Here is a 22,140-nt window from a genome sequence, read left to right as displayed (position 1 = left end):
TTGTTGGGATGTTTTTGATTATTAATTCAATCTCTCTTTATATTACTGATCTGTTCAGTTTTTTTATGTCTTCATGATTTAGTCTTGGTAGATTGTATGTTCCTAGGAGTTTATACATTTCTTCTAGGTTATCCAATTTCTTGGCCTAGAGTTATTCACAGTAGACTCTTATGATCCTTTGTACTTCTGTGGTATCAGCTGTAATGTCTCCTTTCATTTCTGATTTTGAGTCTTCTTTTTTCACTAGTTAGTCTAGCTAAAGGTTTGTCAATTTCATTTACCTTTCTAAAAATCCAGCTCTTTGTTTTGTTGATCTTTTCTACTCTCTTTCTGGTATCTATTTCATTTATCTGCTCTGATCTTTGCTTATTTCCTTCCTTCTGCTAACGTCGGACTCAGTTTGTTATTCTTCTTCTAGTTCCTTGAGGTGTAAAGTTAGGTTGTTTATTTGAGATCTTTCTTTTTTCTTAATGTAGGCATTTATCACTCTAAAGTTTCCTCCTAGAACTGCTTTTGATACATCCCATAGAATGCATATACCACATTATACTATTAGAACATTCTGAATTTTACTATATAAATACCTTTTCCAATGTGTTGTACATTTTCATGTTTTCATGTTACTAGCTAGTGTCCTTTCAATTCAGCTGGAAGCACTCCTTTCAGCAATTCTTGTAAGGCAGGTCTAGGGGTAAGGGGCTCTCTCAGCTTTTTTTTCTTGTATGGAAAAGTCTTTCTCACTCCTTCATTTCTGAGGATAACTTTGCTGGATAGAGTATTTTTGGTTGGCAGTTTTTTCCTTTCAGCACTCTGAATATATCATTTGCTTCTCTCTTGTGTTCTAAGGCTTCTTCTCAGAAATCCACTGATAGATTTATGGTAGTTCCCTTATAAGTTATAAGCTTCTTTTCTTTTGCTGCTTTTAAGATTCTCTTTGACTTCTGACCATTTTATTATAACGTGTCTTGGAGAAGACCTCTTTAAGCTGAGTGTGTTTGGTAACCTATGAGCTTCATGAACTTGGATATCCAAATTTCTCCCCAGATTTGCTAAGTTCTCAGCAATTATTTTTTTAAGTAAGCTTTCTGCCCCCTGTTCCCTATGTTCTCCTTCTGAAACTCCAATAATTCACAAATTGTTTCTTCTGGTGGTGTCCCACAAATCATGTAGGCTTTCGTCACTTCTTTTTCATCCTTTTTTCCTTTGTTCTTCCCTGACCAGATAATATAAAATTTCCTGTCTTCTAACTCGCAAATTCTTTTTCTTGCTTGATCCATTCTGCTGCTGATGGTCTGTATTGCATTTTTCATTTCATTCACTGTATTTTTCAGACCCAGAATTTCTGTTTGGTGCTTTTTTTATTTTATGATTTCTATGTCTCCGTTAAACATCTCATTTTGTGCATGTACTGTTTCTTGATTTAATTAAATTGTCTTTCTGTGTTTTCATATTATACAGCACAGTTCTAGAGGCTTTCTTATACATATATTGTCTTACTGAAATTCTCTGATAAAAGTAAAATTTAAAGGAACTTAAAAATTATTGATTTTTTTGGTATTCAAATAATAACAGTAAATAACAACTAAGTAAAAAGTAACACTGCTGGTATAAAATGTCAGAGTTGTGAACCAAAAGATTGTTTTCCTTCATAAAGCAGTTACCAGATATCATGAAAGGATTCCTCTCAACCTCCTGTGAATACAGGTTTTCAAGACAATTACCACAACAACATACATACCAGGGTTCCATTTATGTCCTGACTCAGATTCTTCAACTCCCCCACAACGAAAGCAACCAGGTAAGTGCTCATCTTCACACTCTCAGAAAACTCATCCTGAACAAGTCCATCTTCCATAATGACTGATGACTTCTACAAGCAATGGGGAAAATGACAGTTCTGTAACTATGAGAATAAATGACAGTGACATATAAACTGGGAAACTGAAGACTCAAATAGGAAATAAGTAGTGAAGATGCTGGCATATTTTAATCTCTCAGCACAGGTTTCCAAACAACACGGCCCTCAGTCTCAGCCTGTTCTACCATCCTTCATCATGAGGACATACTGAGTACAGTAAAAATCCTTAAGAAGTTCCTAGTCTCAAACAATGGCTTTAAATAAATGTAAGTTAGAAACAGTAAGTAGCAGTGGCTGTGTTTCTCCCCTTTAAAACACCATCAAAACCAAAAATCCTTCCTTATGACCTAGGAGTACTCCATTCTACTGCTACAAATACATTCACACAAGAATGAGCTACACAGCTGGTTAATCCCGCCAAATGATCTGAAATGGCTTCGTAAAGGACCGTGTTGATGACCACAAGAAGGCTTAGTGGGATTAAAGGTGATAAGTCACTAGAAAAGTCTGCAGTACACACAAGATGAGGGAAGGTGGGTAACCTTCCAGGATTTTCCAACCATGAATTTAAAATATATTTTGGGTTACTAGGCAAGTAAGCATTTGACCTCTCTTAGAGAAAGATTAAGGTGAAGAGTACAGCTAGGAGTAAAGCTGCTGAAGTGACGTCCTTCTTGAAGGACAGACCACGTCCTCTCCTTGACTCAAGGGCTGACTCATAGTCTGTGAGATGTGGCTGCTCCTCCCCGCCAGTCACATGGTTTCTGAGAGGTTCCTATCAGCTGCACATAGCTCTCAGGTGTAACAAAAGGACCCCCCCAAGTTCTGTTTAGCATAAAAACAGTTCTGCCTGATTTCACCCCCACTACTTCCATGCAGAGCCCACAGCCAAGAAAGATGTCCATGTTCTTGTTGTTCAACCTCCATGTTACCTTCTCGATTTCTCAGTACCCAGTAAAACACCAAGGACAATCATGATTCAACACTACCAAATATCACTGTTTAGAATAGCAAATTCACCATGTCTTTGAAAATATCACTGTGCTCTTTAGTAGCAGTTCACAGTATTAATATTTGCAGAACATTAGTACAATAGCACAGACTTCACATTTCCTGCCCATACCTTCCACATCCAGTCTTTCTCTTTCCTCAAGTGCTTCTCAGGCTGACTTCCCAATTGATTCTAATACATATTTTACTTTTATTTAAGCATTTTAAGAAAGAATAAGAATGTATATGATTTTAATCATTCTCAAGAGTATGGCAAAGAAGAATTCAAGTATTCAAAACAAAGAGACCCACTCAAAGATTTTACATTCAAAGAATAGAACAGTACCTTAGGCATATTTGATAAAGCAGTGTATTGCTCATCTCTTATGATCCTGATGATAAATGTGGCTTTAAATGCTGGTTCATCAAAACAAGGAAAAGCAGATCTTGCTGCCAAGGGTTCAAACTGAGTTGCTGCAAAGTACCTAAAACAAATGCAAATCCATCCAATAGTTATTGAGTACCTACTATTCAAGGCACCTTGCCAAGTTCTAGGGATACTAAGATAAATATCATACAAGCCCAGACATTAAAGGATTCTCAATCAACTGGGAGAGGCAGAGGTGATACAGTAGAAAGTTATCAGGCTGCGAATCACATCCTAATAGTGCAAACAAAGCAGTGGAAACAAAGGGTAGGAAACAAAGTCTGCCTAGCGGTAGAGACACTGTAAGGAAACTGGTGACAAAATATGAAGAGGGCCTTTAAAAATGAGGAATATTTGAAAAGGTAGAGAAAGGAAGACAGTGCAGCCTAGAAAGAGTAGGAAGCACAAGGAGGGACTGAGCAGTGCATATTCAGGGACTGGGTGTGGGTGTCCAATGTGGCTGGAGATGAAGCCACAAAGATAGGCTACAGCTGGCCACTGAGGTCTTAAAAAGGTTTCTGATGAAAGATCACTATAAAAGATTGTCATCCATTGCCATTATTCTCTGTACAGACGATGGCTTCATAACACTAAACCTCAAACTCACAACCTGCACTTTCATGAGGACTGAAAAAACTAGGTGTCCTATAGTATGCTGGTGTTCTTTACTCTCTTCAAAAATGAATCAAAAATTTTCCTCCTCTCCTACAGCAACAACACTTGAGAATTTAACTATAAGTCCTCAATTAAAGGTTGGGAGAAAAGCATAAGAAGAGGAGAAATGCAGATTTTTAGTTAAGCAGAGGAATGAAATAGATCTGCATTTGGGAAATCATACAAACATGGTCATAAGGAATCAGGACAAGTGTGGCCCTGGTGTGCACATATCAGCTACCAGTCAATATGGTACATAGATAACCACCACTGTGGACATGATTGCCTCGCTTGCTTAGGACTTAGTCCACCTAGAGGGGTGGGGTAGGGAGGGTGGGAGGGAGACGCAAGAGGGAGGGGATAGGGGGATGTATGTATACGTATAGCTGATCCACTTTGTTATACAGCAGCAACTAACACAACAATGTAAAGCAATTATACTCCAATAAAGATGTTAAAAAAAAAAAAAGGCAAGTAGAAAAGAGTGTAAGATTTAGAGTCAGAAGACCCAAACTCTGCAACTTACCAGCCATATGACTTCAGCAAATCAGTGATCTACATCTCATTTCCTTATTTGTTAAACTAGGGTCAAGGTAGGATCCCCTACCAAACATTTAGGGTTTTTGCTAGAATCGAATAAGACTATTCATAGTAACAACCACTTGTATGCCGTAAATTCCTACACACATGTCTATTATAAATGCTGGATAGTCATAACTCTTCCTTCACGCTTAGAATTACTGTGCTTCTGTCCTAGTAAGGATTTGCCCAAATAACTGTTTGTTAGGGTAAACTGCAAGAACGACAGCAATCAACATATGTGAAACAATTTAAAAATATGTTTCAAACATTCCATTTCTTCACCCAACTCCCAAATTCTTACCCAGTTGACTGAAGATTTTGGAGGAGGGCCACAGGGGACCAAGGGATAAAGTTTGATGACATCCATACTATTCATATGAGAGTCTACTTGGACCATCATTTTGGATAAAAACTGGATTATAATGTTCTAAGACAAATAAGATCTTAAATTATTATTAAAAGAGATGCAATGAGAACTATCTTACATAGAAGCCCCTTTGAAAAGGCTGCTGCTTGATGATACTTATAAGCTATTCTATCTAAGCTGAACACCTCAAAGCTTGTTCTTTCATTAGTGACTGCATATGCCTTCAGAAATACTAGTTGCAGTTTGAGCACCACCTCCAGGAGCACTGAAGACAGTTATGAATTAGCTGAGGGTCAGTAAGGGAATTCTAAGCACTGGTGATAACAATGGGTAAAGAGGTGAAAACTAAGGAAGCGGTGCACCACAGTGGTTAAGAATGTGGTCTTTGTAGTTAAAATGACTTTGGGTTTGAGTTCCCCTCTGCTACTTGCTAGCCATAAGATGCTGAATGAATTACTTCATGTGGCTCTGCTTCCTCATCTGTAAAGTGAATAAAATATAATTTCCACCTCTTAGTGAGTTTGACAAGATAAAAGACTAAACATATAAAATGCTTGCAACAGTTTCTAGCACTTCAGTTCTCAAGTAAATATGGGCTGCCATTATTACTGGAACTCAGGAAAGTGCACATGAAGTTCATTAAGGCAGGTGAGGGCTGTGAGAGGAAAAAAAAAAAAAAAGGCCCAGATCTTGAAAGAAATTGAACTAAATCTTGTTAAAAATGAGGAACTGCTGAAGGATCATAAACCAAAGACCAACATGGTCAGACCTGTACTTCTAGAAATAGTCTGGCAGCAGTGTGGAAGATGGGGGAAAGAGGAGGGGCAAAGCTGTAGTAAGATTAGAGGTCAGGGGTCCAGTTAAGAAGATGGCTCAAGAGTTCGAGAAAAAGACACTGAGAGATTGAAGAACAAAGAAATAAAACACATCTCCAGCCTAAATTCCTTTGCTAGTTTTTTAGTATCAGTTTGTTATCTAGAACCTTAAATCTATGGTCAACAACTTCTAGATTTAACTGCAAGGTTACTGACCATCTCCACTTCTTAGGTGACACAGGTAAAGTTCCTTTACCACAAGCAGTGTCAGTATGTTTGACATTTACACTTACTTTGATTTTCAAATCAATAGGAAATATATCCCTTAATTACTTTATCTACTTGTTTTGAATTACAGTTTTCAGGCCTCTTGAAAGGTATAAATACTTAATTACTTTATCTACTTGTTTTGAATTAGTTTTCAGACCTCTTGAAAGGTATAAATAATCTTCTAAACTTCTATCTTGCATCAAGATATACAATCATGTGGGGCATCCATTTTATGGAACCAGGTAGGTTAATGGATTTATATATTTTTTGTAATAGCAGAGTTTCACAAATTTTAAAGTACTATTTAAAAAAAATACTCTATTTCATAATTTTAAGAATGTCTTCCCATAGTATGAGTGTGTTTCGTGTTTGGTAATTGCAATCATTGTTGCTTTTGTTGTGGTCATCCATTTACAATGTTTGGTGTCAGTTTATTTATCTCCCGTAAAAATAAAATACAGTGTGTGTGTGTGTGAGAAAAAAAAAAAAAAAAGAATGTCTTGCATTTTTCTAGCATTTTCCACAACTCCATCCAGCCCACAACAAAAGGGTCAACAAGTGACCCTATCCAAAACCACCTCACTCTGCCACACAACATTGACTCTTCCCATTATATACAGGCAGGCCCAAGAGGATCCGAGGGCAATAATCTGTTTGGAAGAGATGACTAGGGTATTTGTCGTAAAGGTCTGATTGCATACTAAGAACACTGTTTTTATGTATATCCTATAATTCCTAGAGATGATGGAGATTATAGAAGGAGAAGTAAAGCCTAGAAGCCCCAAGCTACCCCTGCAATTATAAATTTGCTTTTCATGTCAGATCTCATGGCAAGCGCCAGCATGCCATTTATTTTAAAAGTATTACGTTAAGGGGAAAGAGAAAAATTACTTATCTGAATAGGACTATAGATATTGCTTTGTCTCTTTCTCTAGTTAAGAAGGATCAAAAAACTTAAGACAGATTTAAAATATTCATTTCTATTTTTCTCAGTATACCAACATACATTAGCCAAATGGCCCTCAATGGTAATTCACATACTGGTTTGCAAAGGAACATGAGAGAATGCTCCAATGCACTAAGCAGATCTGACAAGGACTTTGCACACGTAAGAGAAGTGACATTACTGCTACTTAAGAATAGTCTGTATGCAACTGTGCACTGCATCTTTCCAGAAATTCAAACTACATCTATGAATACTAAGATTAAAGAACAAAATATATGGTTTAAATGGGGAGCTGAATAATTTTATGTTTTAAGTAGCTTTTTTAAAATGAATCTCTCCAAGATTTCTTTTTTTTTACTTTTCCATCAGAAATCCAAAATAGAATGGCATTAAAAAAACAAAAACCAGCAAAGATTAAGGATACTAAAAATTACATATATAAGTATACAACACTTCTTCATGCTTTCTTTCTCCATCTCAGTAAGCACCTCCTAAAAGTGCCACACAATAGGAAACTAAGACTGAAAGAATAACCTGTGTTCTTCTATATCTGGTTCACATGGAGACCTTGAAGGTGATAGAAAACTACATTCATCTTATAAGATATGAAAAGCTCAAGATAACTTAAGTGTTTGTGATAGAGAATGTAACTGACATAATCCTTGTCCATTTCCTTCCATCAGCATGCCCCCAGCCCCACCGTGACATATCATATATATGATACATACTCAAGGCTTTGACTAAGAGAGAAAGAGTATACTCTTCCAAATCACCATTCTACTATTTTTCACCTAACCTCTTAAATTAAAAAAAAAAAAAATTGCAGTTAATGTCTCTAGTGTGGGCAACGGGATCCATATTGCAGAAGTCATCAGAGAGCAAAGAAGCAGAATCATTTAAGAGGGCTACATACTTTTTCTCATTACTTTCATCTGTGTAGGAGATGCCATAAAACCCATAGTAAGAACTAGATATATTTGCTGAATACTCTATCTTCAAGGTATAATTGTGCCCTTCAAGAAGGGCCTCGGGGGCAACAATGGCGATTTGTTCATGAAATGGATATTCCAGGACATCAACTTGTTTTTCTTGGCTTGAAACTGCTGACATAAAGGTCACTCTTGAAATATTATGGCCTGTGCTGTGAAGAACTATGTTCCATGTGGCTTGAAGAGCCTGAAGTGAAATCGTCACAGAGCCCCTGAATGTCATCGAGGTTAGGTTTGGGTGTAGGTTAAGTTCATAGCGTACTGGCATAATGGCAGTGGGAAGCCTGATTTGTGCCCATGGAAACAACTTCCCATTAGTTGCAATTGGCTGAATTAATCCCATTGATTGGTTTTTTTTATGGCAGCCTTCTTTAGTAAAGGTACATCTGGGCAGTAGATAAATCACCATGATTACAGAAACAGCAACCACAATGACAAAAGCACAGGCCACCATGGTCCTCGCAGACGGTACTGAACAAGTCCCATCTGAGCTCTGCCTGTAGCCGGCTGCACTGTTTCGAAGGCCCGAGCTCCTGTTCATGAAGGACATGCCCAGCAGCTTTGCGGACGACTCATAATCCTCTTCGTCCTCATCCATCTCATGCTCACCAAGACCCCGCACCAGCAGTCGTGAACCCCGGGGCTCATATTCCACCTCATCAGGCTCTAGAGGATGTAAACAAGGTTCTTTGGCTAAATCCACCACATCTGGTTCTTCCTCAAACATGCTGTTTTCAATCATATTCCTGGGGAGCTGAAGCCGATCTAAAAAAACCAAAACATAAGGACCAGGCACAGAGTTAGAAAAAAAAAAAAAGCTCATAATACCACGTTTAATCTAAGGATTTTTTTTTAATCACTAAGACTTATTTCCATCTCAGAGGTGCTGCATTAAATGTTTATAATATTCTTGTGTCATCCATTAAAAACTCAAGCATAGATAAGAGCATATCACAGTCTTAAAATAAGAAAGCTAAACAAACAGGCTAGTAAAAAGGCAGCTGAGATTAAATACTGATTTCCTTAATACACTCCTGCCCAACAACCTGGGCCCTTGTCCTGAGCTTTAGAGGGCCCTGCTTTTGCCTGCCTCTAGCTGTGCATGTCTGCAGCAGGGTGAGGAGTCAGTAAGATCAAAGAATGCCCATCCATAGTCCATGTCCCTCTTCTGCAGTCTAGGTACCAGAATCCCCAGAATTCCTGCCTAAAAGGCTCAAACCTGCTTTCTACGGCCTTTGTGGGTCTCCTCTCTGAGTCCCATTCTCCCTAGGGAGGACCACACCTGGAATGCCCATTCATAGCTTGAATGATGGGTAAGCAACAGGCTGGATTACTTATTTCCCCTTGGAAGAGGGATGTTTCTGTTCCACAGCAAACTGCAAGGGTCAAATTATATAGGAAATTTCCATAATCAAGAAATAATTTTTAGGACTTCCCTGGTGGCACAGTGGTTAAGAATCCACCTGCCAATGTAGGGGACATGGGTTCGAGCCCTGGTTTGGGAAGATCCCACATGCCGCGGAGCGACCAAGCCCGTGCGCCACAACTTCTGAGCCCGTGTGCCACAACTACTGCAGCCCGCGCGCCTAGAGCCTGTGCTCCGCAACAGGAGAAGCCACTGCAATGAGAAGCCCGGGCACTGCAACAAAGAGTAGCCCCCGCTTGCCGCAACAAAAGAAAGCCTACACACAGCAACAAAAGACCCAATGTAGCCAAAAATAAATAAATAAATTTATAAAAAAAAAGGAAATAATTTTTAAAAAGACAAAAGAGCTATAAAAATCAGATAAAACTACAATCCAACCTGTCTTTTCATGCTTCCAGAGCATTTAGAAGTACAAGAGATTCCCCTCTGTAACAACCACATAATACACCATAAGTGTAAGTGGATCCTGGGGTGGGGTAGCGGTGGGAACTTATAAAACCACACAAAAAAGCTGCACTCTCCAACTTGCCAAGAATCACTAAGAAAAAAAAAAGACTCAAAAAGTAGAGGAGTAAATAATAGCATACAGATCAATAATTCCTAGGGCTAGATTGAAAGTTTGACAAGTGAAACCCTCATTAACCTTTCCCTACAAGGTACTTTATACAGATCATTTCTAATCCTCACAATAATTCTATAAAATGGCAAGTATTATACTATTTCAGACACAAGAAAACAAACAAGCCAAAAACAGAAATAGGAGTTAATTTACCTTCACAAAGTCACAGTTATTTAGTCACAAAACTGATACTAGAACTCAGGTCTAAAACTCTGAACCCAAATTTTAGATTCTTTCCATTATTATATTGCATCTCCCTACTCAACTAGCTCAAAGGATGAGAGCTTGTACCTATTTATTTCTTTTGTATTTGGCAATGAAGTTGCTTAGAGTATTATTTCACCATCAGCAAGGCAAAACTTACATAAAATTCCTTAATATCTAGCTTGACATAAATGCCATGTGTTTAGTGCTACTCAGTAAGTACTAACTAAAGAGTGGCAACTAATAATACATGAAACCAAGTACCAATAAACATCAGGATAAAATTTAGTGTCTTACTACTACAAGTGTGGTCTGCGAACCGAAGCATCTACATCACACAGCAACTATTTAGAAGAGCAGACTCTCAAGTCCCTTCCCTTAATCTGAATTTTAACAAATCCTCAGGAGATTTATGTGCACATAAGTTTGAGAAGCACTGGTCTAAGCCTTCTCCATGGTCAGATCCCGGGCAGCATTGGACTTTGCATCCTTGCGTGTGCTCTGGCCATCCCAACTGCTTGCTCATCTGAGACAAGACAGGCTGCTCTTCTATGCCATGCTCCACTTCTGTTTTCCTGTCTGTTCCCTTTGCCTGCAATGTCATCATTTCTCCCACCCCAGTCCACCTAGTGAACACTTGTTATCCCATAACTCATCTTAACTTGCTACAGTGTAAATTTAAAAAGTTATTTTCTTTTTGTTTCTTCCTTTCTCTTCATTGCCTTTCAAAAATACAGTTTCTTTTCACTTCATCTCACTCCTTTTAGCTTTGGGGAGCATAGAGACTCCAATGAGGTTGCCTTTTCCTACCTCCTCTCCATCCCCAAATTTATAAAAGCTATGCTGCTTTAAAAGTTTTCTTTGAATAAAACTTTTTTTTTTTTTTGCAGCACGCGGGCCTCTCACTGTTGTGGCCTCTCCCGTTGCGGAGCACAGGCTCCGGACGTGCAGGCTCAGGGGCCATGGCTCATGGGCCTAGCCGCTCCGCGGCATGTGGGATCTTCCCGGACCAGGGCACGAACCCGTGTCCCCTGCATCAGCAGGCAGACTCTCATCCACTGCGCCACCAGGGAAGCCCTGAATAAAACTTTTAATCACTTTCCAGGTGTGTGGGTTCAGCAATCTGCCATCTACCCATCTCCTGTGACTTGTCTAGAAATGTAAGAAGGGTGACAGTTATAACATTCTGCTTTGGGAATTTGATCTCCTAAACTTCCTATAGTGCCCCAACTTCTTGTGACATAATTTTGTTTTGTTTTGATAGTTAATTGTGTTTGAGACTCATTCATTTCATTAACAGAGCAAATACTGCTGTAATCGAACTCAAAAAATTTCTTAAATTATTAATGAACTCTCAGCGGTTAGAAATTTTCTGTGGTAGTTTTAAGTACCTGGCACAGCAATGCAGATTAGGTTACTTAATTTGCTTTTTCACTTTACAATGTCTAAAAGGCCTTTCTGACTTTTTTACCTCATATAGGAAGATTATGTTCTCTTAGGTATTTGCCCATGCGTTCTGTTCTTTATCAGACCTGATGCCTGAAGTAGACAACTATGGGGTCTGAGCGGTTTTATTTAATAAATTTCTAAACTAACTGTAGATATAACCTCAGCTTAATATTTACAGCATTCCCATACCTGATTTCCACCCACTTAGAACTTGGCTTTTCTGTCTTTGATTTCTCAGCCATGCCCTGTTTAAAGCCAAGGGGTATTCTGCAGTCTGACCATTTTAGCATCTCCTGTCTGCACTTCATTAACTTCCAAATCTTTTGACCTGGGCTTAGTCAGATGCCTGGCAACACCCAGATAACTTACTTTAATTATTTATCACCCAATCAGGTTAATACCTATGTAGAATTTTAATCTTTCGTAAATGGAACACATCAACCCATCTGCTGTATTTTTACTGCATATTAGAATCAAACTTTTGTATGTGTGTACAATCGTATCAAGTTAAATACATCAAACCAAGGGAAAACACCTTTGTTACAGGTAGCCCGTGAAGACTGTACTTCAAGTCTATTCAAGAAATCTTGCTTTGGATTCCTAAGTGAGTACACTTTGATCTCAGCATTAAAATTTTAATGTAACACAGGACTACCCCTTGTTCTAAAGGGATTTATTTGTATTGAAAGAAGGGATCCTAAAGAGACAGGAAATTTTCTAAAACCTCTTAATTCCACATATACAAGCTATCTATAAGCCCAAAACAAAGGACGTCCTAGCTGAAATATTTCGGTTTTCAATAACGTAGGCCCATGTGGTTATAATCTAAGAAAACTGAAGATATTTCTTTTCATCAGATACCGTGAACGGGTGCTCCTCGGTGTTGTCTGTGGACCAGTGCCAATCCACAAACTGTTTGTTACCCGTCTGCTACAGGATACACACAGAAAATTGGTATTTAAAAACTTTTATAGCTAATTGGCGGTAATGTTATGTCTATCGAATTTAGTAATTTTAAAAATGGAGCTTATATTTTACATGTGTTTTTTCATTTCAGTTTTCCAATGATTCATTTTTTTATATGCTACAAAATTTCTGCAACAAAAAAACAAGGAACCTTGATTCTTCAGCTCAGATAACATGAGAAGCAATGGGCTGGATTGTCACTATTACGGCAATCCAGGTGGATATAAAGTTAACAACTACTACAGTAGCAGTGGAAGTGAAAAGGAGGGAATGAGTACAAGTTATGTTAAAGAGTGAGAATACACAGGAACTGATGATGCTCTGTTGGGCTGGACAGGCCTGTAGGATGGAGACAGAGAGAAGTCTATTCAATTCCCTATGATATTCTGGCTTGGATAACTGGAAGGAGGAATGCCACTCACTGAGATGAGAATACAGGTTTCATATTCTCCCTCTTGGTTTTGTGTGTGTGTGTGTGTGTGTGTGTGTGTGGTGGTGGGGGACTGAGAATGGAGTTGTGAGATGGCATTTGATATGGGACATGACATATTTATCTGTCAGAGAGCCAGATGGAGATGTTTGATTAATAGCATACTTTAGAGTTAAAAGCCTAACTTTAGACAGAGGTTCAAATCCTGGCTCTTCCACTGACTGCTTGATCTCAAACTGGCTAACAAACAACCCTTAGCTTCAATTTCCTCACCTATATGTATGGAAAACAATACTATTTTGTAGGACTGTTATAAGGATTATGTTATGTGGGCCTGGACTCAAAAGAGGCATCTGGGTGGAAAATTCTGATTTCAGAATCAGCTGTGTATACGTGATAATTAAAATCATGCAGATAGATGAGACTACTGAAAGGGAAGTAAGTCAGAGAACATCACCATTTAAGAGGGGCAGCAAAGGAGAAGAAGAATGTACCAGAGGCAGGAAAATCAGGACAGTAGAAAGCAAAGGAAGAGTTTCATGAAGAAGGAAGTGGTTGGTGTTAAATGTCTTAGAAAGGTCAAGTACAGGGGACTTCCCTGGTGGTCCAGTGGGGTTAAGACTCCACGCTTCCGGTGCAGGGGGTACGGGTTCGATCCCTGGTTGGGGAACTAAGGTCTTGCATGCCATGGGGTGTGGCCAAAAAAAAAAAGAAAGAAAGAAAGGTCAAGTACAATGAAGCTGAGCGAGGCCACTAGATTTGGCAACCAGAGAATCTGACTTTTATGAGGCACTTTCAGTGGAGCAGTGAAAGCAGAAGCCTGACTTCGGTGGCCCAAAGAAAGAATGGGAAGTTAACAAGGCAAGGCAAGTGCTACAGAAAATTCTTCCACGGTACACAGCTGTGTACCATGAGAAAACATAGGGTCAAACTAAAAGAAAATACGGCATAGGGAAGTGTTAAATACTTTTGTTTTTGTGACTAAGATGGAAATAACTTAAGGTGTATTTTTGTGAGGATGGAAAAGCAAAGAACAACAAAATGTGAAGGTGGAGCAGACAAGAGGAAATGCTGGAGGAATATTCCAGAGGGCTAGGAAGACATCAAGAACTCCAGTAGAGAGACTTAACTTCGATGGGAGCTTGGCACTCTCCCCCTCCTGGCCTGGAGGACAGAGGGTGGAGTTTAGGGAAGAAGTGTGGATACACAGGAGCACGCAAAGCAGAGAGCCTCCATGTTCTCTGTGACAGAGGTGGCAAGGCCATCTGCCCAGAGCCAAGGCAGCTGTGGAGAAGGCATAGGAGGCTTGAGGAGAAAAATAAAAAACAGATGCTATGGGAGAGGACCAGGCAGGGGTGACCCAGGGACAAAGCATGCCTGGAAGTTCAGTAAGCCCACCGGAATTTGTCATACCTCCAGTCTCTATAAATGTCTTTAGAGTGCTTACCAGCCCAGGACTAAAAGAAGAGAAAGCGTATTATATGTAGTAATTTACCATAATTAAAAATTTTTAAAAAATGAAAATTTAAAAAGAGAGAGAAAGCAGATGGTTAATCCAGGGTTAAACATGTAGGGAGGACGTGATGAGAAACTAAAGGGAAAATGCACAGAGGGTGATGGCAAGAGAGTAAGTGCTTAAATGAGGGGTTCAGTTTAGAAAAGGGGACAAAAAGTAAAGCTATGGCAAACAACATAGTGAACGATTCGAATAAAAGGAGCAAACTTCCCACAGACATTAGTCCCTTTAAACTGCTATCACATTTTCTGAGAAAATGAAATGAAATGGGATGTATTTTCAAATCAACAAACCAAAACAACTTTAAAGAATAAGCCTAATCTAAATAAGGCTTCTTGGGCAGATACAAGAATTGGTATATTCAATTAGGTATACTATAGCAACTTGCTATATTCAAACTAGGCCCTAACAATAAAGGATTACTCTTCTTCTGAGGCCCTTAAGACATATTTGAATACAACTAAAAGCTCTATGTGTGAGACAGCATTTATATCTTCTAGACCATTTCCAAATGGAAGCTTCATTAAATTTCTAAAGGGATGGCTAATTATCAAATAAAGTAACTATTTCTCTAATGAGCAATCCTTTTCCATCAAAAAGAGGCTTTATTTTAAAGAAGTTTAAACTGAAAAAGAAAAGAAAAAGACTAGAATTTATAACAAAAAAGTGATTTTTCTATACAAGTCTTATCGGGCAAAACATTACCCAACCCCCAGACCACAATCAAAGAAAACCTCTTCCTATTAACCACAATGCCCACTTTAATAAGTTACAAGTTTAGATATATCATTTTCTCACCAGAATCTGAAGGGCAGTCATTAACACTGAATAACTTTGGAAGAAGTTTTAAGTACTGTAGTTCCTTTCTCTGACACATCCTGTTTGCTTACACCTCAAAGTATAAGCAGTGTCATAAAATACAAACACAGAAAGTCCTGCATACATTCTTACTTTTGCCACTAATAACAGTGCATTTTCACAAACCTCATTTAATTTTCCAGTTGACAGGCCCAAGGTCATAGCCCAGGATGCAGGATCCAAGTAAGGTCCCTCTCTCTTCCATTCCCCTCACCCCCCTTGTCTCCCTTGTGAAGAGAGAAGAGAAATGAATGGACAATTGGGGGTGGGAGGTGGGAAGATCAGAGAGAAATGATTCAGTTCATGAGCACCATAAGCTCACTTTTACCTATTTGGCTCTAAGAGAGACTAAGATTTATTTTTCCCTTTCAAGCTACCCTAAAGTTCACTTCAATACATATAAAAATGCTGTGGGAGACTTCCACTTCCAATATGACAGAGTAATTGGTACCAGACATTCCCTCCTCTCATAAACAACTATTAAACTGGACAAAATGATGCAACTATTTTCAGGTACCCACCAACAGACAGAGCAAGAATGTGACCTCTGAGAGAAGGAAAGTGTGAGCCCACATTTGCTTCGTTCTCTGCCTTGGGACATATTCCTAACTGTAGTACAGTGAGCTGGAGTCCAAGCAGAGCAGGGCTGGGAGGCAGAGACAGGGCACTGCAGAGGAGGGAGCTGTACAGAGGGGGGACCACAGAAGTTTGTATAAGGGTTTCCTGAGAGTCCTTAACCAATGCAGGACACATAATTACATAAGGCTTACAAAAGAGTGGCTGTATTAAGGTTAATATGGAATAGAAATACAAGAGGTCAAGCAGCTTAAGGGAAACACTGGCAGTCTAACCCAGTCCGAACAAAGAGAACTCATTAACACTCTGAGCGTGAGACACTAGAAGGGCTTCGCTTTAGGAGTAAAGACACACTCAGAGTAAGGCCTACTCTAGATCCACATTAACAAAGTCTAAAACCAAGCCCTAATAAAAATCCACAGTAGAAACAGAATATGGATGATGAGTCTTGCTAGGTTAAAGGAGCCTGAGAAGAAACCTTGAGCTTTCCACAGATCTGCCATAGCAAAATATAAAGCCAAGCCTATACAAGATGATCAGCCAGGAACTAAACTGCCTACTAAAACAAAAATCAACACTCTACAGAGCAATTTTTTAAAAATACAGTATCTAAAGTAGGTAAAGACTTTAAAGCAGCTATTATAAACATGTCTCAAAAAGTAAAGGAAAATGTATTTATAAACAATGACAGAGGAGAATATACGAACAGATGGGAATCTCAGCAGAAAAATCAAAACTAGGAAAAAGAACCAAATGGGAGAAAAAAATGGAACTTCTAGGACTGAAAGGTTCAGTAACTAAGATGAACAAGTCATTGAAGAGACTTAATACAGGATTGGACATAGCAGAAGAAAGGGTCTATGAACTTGACAGATCACTATCAATTACCAATTTGAGGAATAAAGAGAAAAAAAAGAGTCGAAGAAAAATGAACACAGCATCAGAGATTTGTGGGACAATATCAGATGGTCTAACACATATGTAATAGGAGCCCCAGAAGAAGACCATGAGAATAAAGTAGACAAAATATCTGAAGAAATAATAGTTAAAATTTTATTGTTTGATGAAAACACTATTTACCAGATCCCAAACTTAAAATCTGATCAAACTCCAAGACAATAAATACAAAGAAAATCATATCTAGCTTCATCATGGTTAAACTATTGAAAATTAAAGAGAAAGAGAAAATCTTTAAAGGAGCCCCAAAACAATATGTTACATACAGGAGAAAAATAATTCAAAGAATGCTAACTCCTCATCACAACAATGGAGACCAGAAGATGATAGAACAACATTTTTAAGGGGCTAGAAGAAAAAAAATTGTCCATTCAGAATATTATATCTAGTGAAAAATCCTTCAAAAACAAGATAAACGTACTTTCAAATAAAATGAAAGCTGACAAAGTTCTTCTCAAGCAGATGTGCACTACAAGAAATTATAAAAAAGGTTCTTCAAGCTGGAGGGAAATGATACCATATGGAAACTCAGATCTTCAGGAAGAAAAGAAAGATACCAAAAAATGATGAATAAGTTATTAAAAAATAAAAGTTTATATTTTTTATTCTTCTTAAATTTCTTTTAAAGACTATGTTTTAAAACTATCTGCATAAAACAAGAATAACATGTGAGCAGTTTTGAACATATATAGAAATAAAAGGTATGATAACAAGAGCATGAAAAATGGAGACAGTGAATAAGAATTAAATTATATTTGTGAATTGAGAAGGAGAAATGGACGTGTCAACTGAGGAGTAGGAGCTGTGAAGCAGGAAGTGAGAAAGGTCAGGTGTAAAATGTGAAGTGGTACAATTCTGACTATAAAAAGACTTTAAAAAGTTAAGGTTGCATATTATTAGCCCTAGAATAATCAATGAAAAAGTAGTTTAATACATGCATAGGTATGAAACCAATAGTGTAAATAAAAGGAAATATTAAAAAAATACTCAACCCAAAAAAAAGGTATTAGAAGAGAAAGAAACAAAAACAAAAGGGACAAATGAAAACAATGGTAAAATGGTAGACTTAAACCCAACCACATAAATAATTTCATGAACTGTAAGTGGATTAAACATTCCAACTAAAGGGCAGAGACTGTCTCCCAGAGATCTTCATCTCAATTCTAAGACAAAGCTCCATTCAAGAACCACCAAGCTACAGTGCAGGACACCCTATGCCAAACAACTAGCAAGACAGGAACACAACCCCACCCATTAGCATAGAGGCTGCCTAAAATCATAGTAAGGTCGCAGACACCCCAAAACACACCACAGGTTGCAGTCCAACCCACCAGAACGACAAGATCTAGGCTCATGCACCAGAACACAGGCACTAGTCCCCTCCACCAGGAAGCCTACACAAGCCACGGAACCAAACTTAGCCACTGGGGGCAGACACCAAAAACAATGGGAACTATGAACCTGCAGTCTGTGAAAAGGAGACCCCAAACACAGTAACTTAAGCAAAATGAGAAGACAGAGAAACACAGCAGACGAAGGAGGAAGGTAAAAACCCACCAGACCAAACAAATGAAGAAGAAATGGCAGTCTACCTGAAAAAGAATTCAAAGTAATGATAATAAAGATGATCTAAAATCTTGGAAATAGAATGGAGAAAATACAAGAAACAGTTAACAAGGACCTAGAAGAACTAAAGAGCAAACAAACAATGATGAGCAACACAATAAATGAAATAAAAAATTCTCTACACAGAATCAATAGCAGAATAACTGAGACAGAAGAATGGATAAGTGACCTGGAAGAGAAAAGAGTGGAAATAACAACTGCAGAGCAGAATAAAGAAAAAAGAATGAAAAGAATTGAGGACAGTCTTAGAGACCTCTGGAACAACATTCAACGCACCAACATTCGAATTATAGGGGTCCCAGAAGAAGAAGAGAAAAAGAAAGGGACTGAGAAAATATTTGAAGAGATAATAGTTGAAAACTTCCCTAATATGGGAAAGGAAATAGTTAATCAAGTCCCGGAAGCGCAGAGAGCCCCATACAGTATAAATTCAAGGAGAAACATGCCAAGACACATATTAATCAAACTATCAAAAATTAAATACAAAGAAAAAATATTAAAAGTAGCAAGGGAAAAACAACAAATAACATTACAATCCCCATAAGGTTAACAGCTGGTCTTTCAGCAGAAACTCTGCAAGCCAGAAGGGAGTGGCAGGACATATTTTAAGTGATGAAAAGGAAAAACCTACAACCAAGATTACTCTACCCAGCAAGGATCTCATTCGGATTCGATGGAGAAATTAAAACATTTACAGACAAGGAAAAGTTAAGAGAATTCAGCACCACCAAACCAGCTTTACAACAACTACTAAAGGAACTTCTCTAGGTGGGAAACACAAGAGAAAGAAAAGACCTACAATAACAAACCCAAAACAATTTAAAAAATGGTAATAGGAACATACATATTGATAATTACCTTAAATGGAAATGCATTAAATGCTCCCACCAAAAGACACAGACTGGCTGAATGGATACAAAAACAAGACCCGTACATATGCTGTCTACAAAGAGACCCACTTCAAACCTAGAGACACATACAGACTGAAAGTGAGGGGATGGAAAAACATATTCCATGCAAATGGAAATCAAAAGAAAGCTGGAGTAGCCATTTTCATATCAGACAAAACAGACTTTAAAAGAAAGACTATTAGGAGAGGCAAAGAAGGACACTACATAATGATCAAGGGATCGATCCAAGAAGAAGATATAACAATTGTAAATACTTATGCACCCAGCATAGGAGCACCTCAATACACAAGGCAAATGCTAACAGCCATAAAAGGGGAAATTGACAGTAACACAATCATAGTAGGGGACTTTAACACCCTGCTTGCACCAATGGACTGATCATCCAAAATGAAAATAAATAAGGAAACACAAGCTTTAAATGATACATTAAACAAGATGGACTTAACTGATAAGGGCATTCCATCTAAACACAACAGAATACACTTTCTTCTCAAGTGCTCATGGAACATTCTCCAGGATAGTTCATGTCTTGGGTCACAAATCAAGTCTTGGTAAATTTAAGAAAATTGAAATTGTATGAAGTATCTTTTCCAACCACAATGCTGTGAGACTAGATATCAATTACAGGAAAAAATCTGTAAAAAATACAAACACACAGAGGCTAAACAATATAATACTTAAAACCAAGAGATCACTGAAGAAAGCAAAGAGGAAAGCAAAAAATACCTAGAAACAAATGACAATGAAAACACTACGACCCAAAACCTATGGGATGCAGCAAAAGCAGTTTTAAGAGGGAAGTTTATAGCAATACAATCCTACCTCAAGAAAAAACAAACATCTCAAATAAACAATCTAACCTTTCATCTAAAACAATTAGAGAAAGAAAAACAAAAAAACCCCTAAGTTAGCAGAAGGAAAGAAATCATAAAGATGAGATCAGAAATAAATGAAAAAGAAATGAAGGAAACGATAGCAAAGATCAATAAAACTAAAAGCTGGTTCTTTGAGAAGATAAACAAAATTGACAAATCATTAGCCAAACTCATCAAGAAATACGGGACAAGACTCAAATCAATAGAATGAGAAATCAAAAAGAAGTAACAACTGACACTGCAGAAATACAAAGGATCATGAGAGATTACTACAAACAAGTATATCCCAATAAAATGGACAACTGGGAAGAAATGGGACAAATTCTTAGAAAAGCACAATCTTCTGAGACTCAACCAGGAAGAAATAGAAAATATAAACAGACCAATCACAAGCACTGAAATTGAGACTGTGATTAAAAATCTCCGAACAAACAAGAGCCCACGACCAGATGGCTTCACAGGTGAATTCTATCAAACATTTAGAGAAGAGCAAACACCCATCCTTCTCAAACTCTTCCAAAATACCGCAGAGGGAGGAACACTCCCAAACTCATTCTACGAGGCCACCATCACTCTGATACCAAAACCAGACAAAGATGTCACAAAGAAAGAAAACTACAGGCCAATAACACTGATGAACATAGATGAAAAAATCCTCAACAAAATACTAGCAAAAAGAACCCAACAGCACATTAAAAGGATCATACACCATGATCAAGTGGGGTTTATCCCAGGAATGCAAGGATTCTTCAATAAACACAAATCAATCAATGTGATACACCATATTAACAAACTGAAGAATAAAAACCATACGTCATCTCAATAGATGCAGAAAAAGCTTTTGACAAAATTCAACACCCATTTATGATAAAAACCCTCCAGAAAGTAGGCACAGAGGGAACTTACCTCAACATAATAAAGGCCATATATGACAAACCCACAGCCAACATTGTCCTCAATGGTGAAAAACTGAAACCATTTCCACTTGGATCAGGAACAAGACAAGGTTGCCCACTCTCACCATTATTATTCAACACTGTTTTGGAAGTTTTAGCTACAGCAATCAGAGAAGAAAAATAAATACAAGGAATCCAAATTGGAAAAGAAGAAGTAAAGCTGTCACTGTTTGCAGACAACATGATACTATGCACAGAGAATCCTAAAGATGTTACCAGAAAACTACTAGAGCTAATCAATGAATTTGGTAGAGTTGCAGGATACAAAATTAATGGTCAGAAATCTCTTGCATTCCTAAATACTGATGATGAAAAATCTGAAAGAGAAATTAAGGAAACACTCCCATTTACCACTGCAACAAAAAGAATAAAATACCTAGGAATAAACCTACCTAGGGAGACAAAAGACCTCTACGCAGAAAACTATGAGGCACTGATGAAAGAAATTAAAGATGATACCAACAGATCAAGAGATATACCATGTTCTTGGACTGGAAGAATCAACATTGTGAAAATGACTATACTACCCAAAGCAATCTACAGATTCAGTGCAATCCCTATCAAACTACCAATGGTATTTTTCACAGAGCTAGAACAAAAAATTTCACAATTTGTATGGAAACACAGAAGACCCAGAAAAGCCAAAGCAATCTTGAGAAAGAAAAACGGAGGTAGAGGAATCAGGCTCCCGGACTTCAGACTATACCACATAGCTACACTAATCAAGACAGTATGTTACTGGCACAAAAACAGAAATATAGATCAATGGAACAGGATAGAAAGCCCAGAGGTAAACCCATGCACATATGGTCACCTTATTTTTGATAAAGGAGGCACGAATATACAATGGAGAAACGACAGCCTCTTCTATAA

At 38.0% G+C, this 22,140-nt stretch overlaps 1 protein-coding gene across 3 annotated transcripts in view; it reads right to left on the bottom strand.

The window, feature by feature from the left end:
• Window positions 1-22,140, bottom strand: part of LNPEP (leucyl and cystinyl aminopeptidase) — a 100,435-nt gene that overhangs the window by 49,854 nt on the left and 28,441 nt on the right. For 2 of the 3 annotated variants that reach the window (XM_029216418.1, XM_029216419.1), the window contains exons 2-4: window positions 7,823-8,663; window positions 3,195-3,333; window positions 1,739-1,870 (exon numbers count right to left, since the gene is read on the bottom strand). In XM_029216418.1, coding sequence (XP_029072251.1) covers window positions 1,739-1,870; window positions 3,195-3,333; window positions 7,823-8,663 — 1,112 coding nt within the window. Of the gene's footprint in view, window positions 1-1,738; window positions 1,871-3,194; window positions 3,334-7,822; window positions 8,664-10,096; window positions 16,978-22,140 lie in introns of those variants that run through there. The other variant, XM_029216420.1, reaches the window with a different exon arrangement.

The sequence above is a fragment of the Monodon monoceros genome, unplaced genomic scaffold (assembly GCF_005190385.1).
Source record: "Monodon monoceros isolate NGI ecotype Baffin Bay Population unplaced genomic scaffold, NGI_Narwhal_1 Super_Scaffold_12, whole genome shotgun sequence".
Taxonomy (NCBI): Eukaryota; Metazoa; Chordata; class Mammalia; order Artiodactyla; family Monodontidae; genus Monodon; species Monodon monoceros.
The sequence above is the reverse complement of the archived record's forward strand: the minus strand, read 5'-3'. Positions and strand labels throughout refer to the sequence as shown.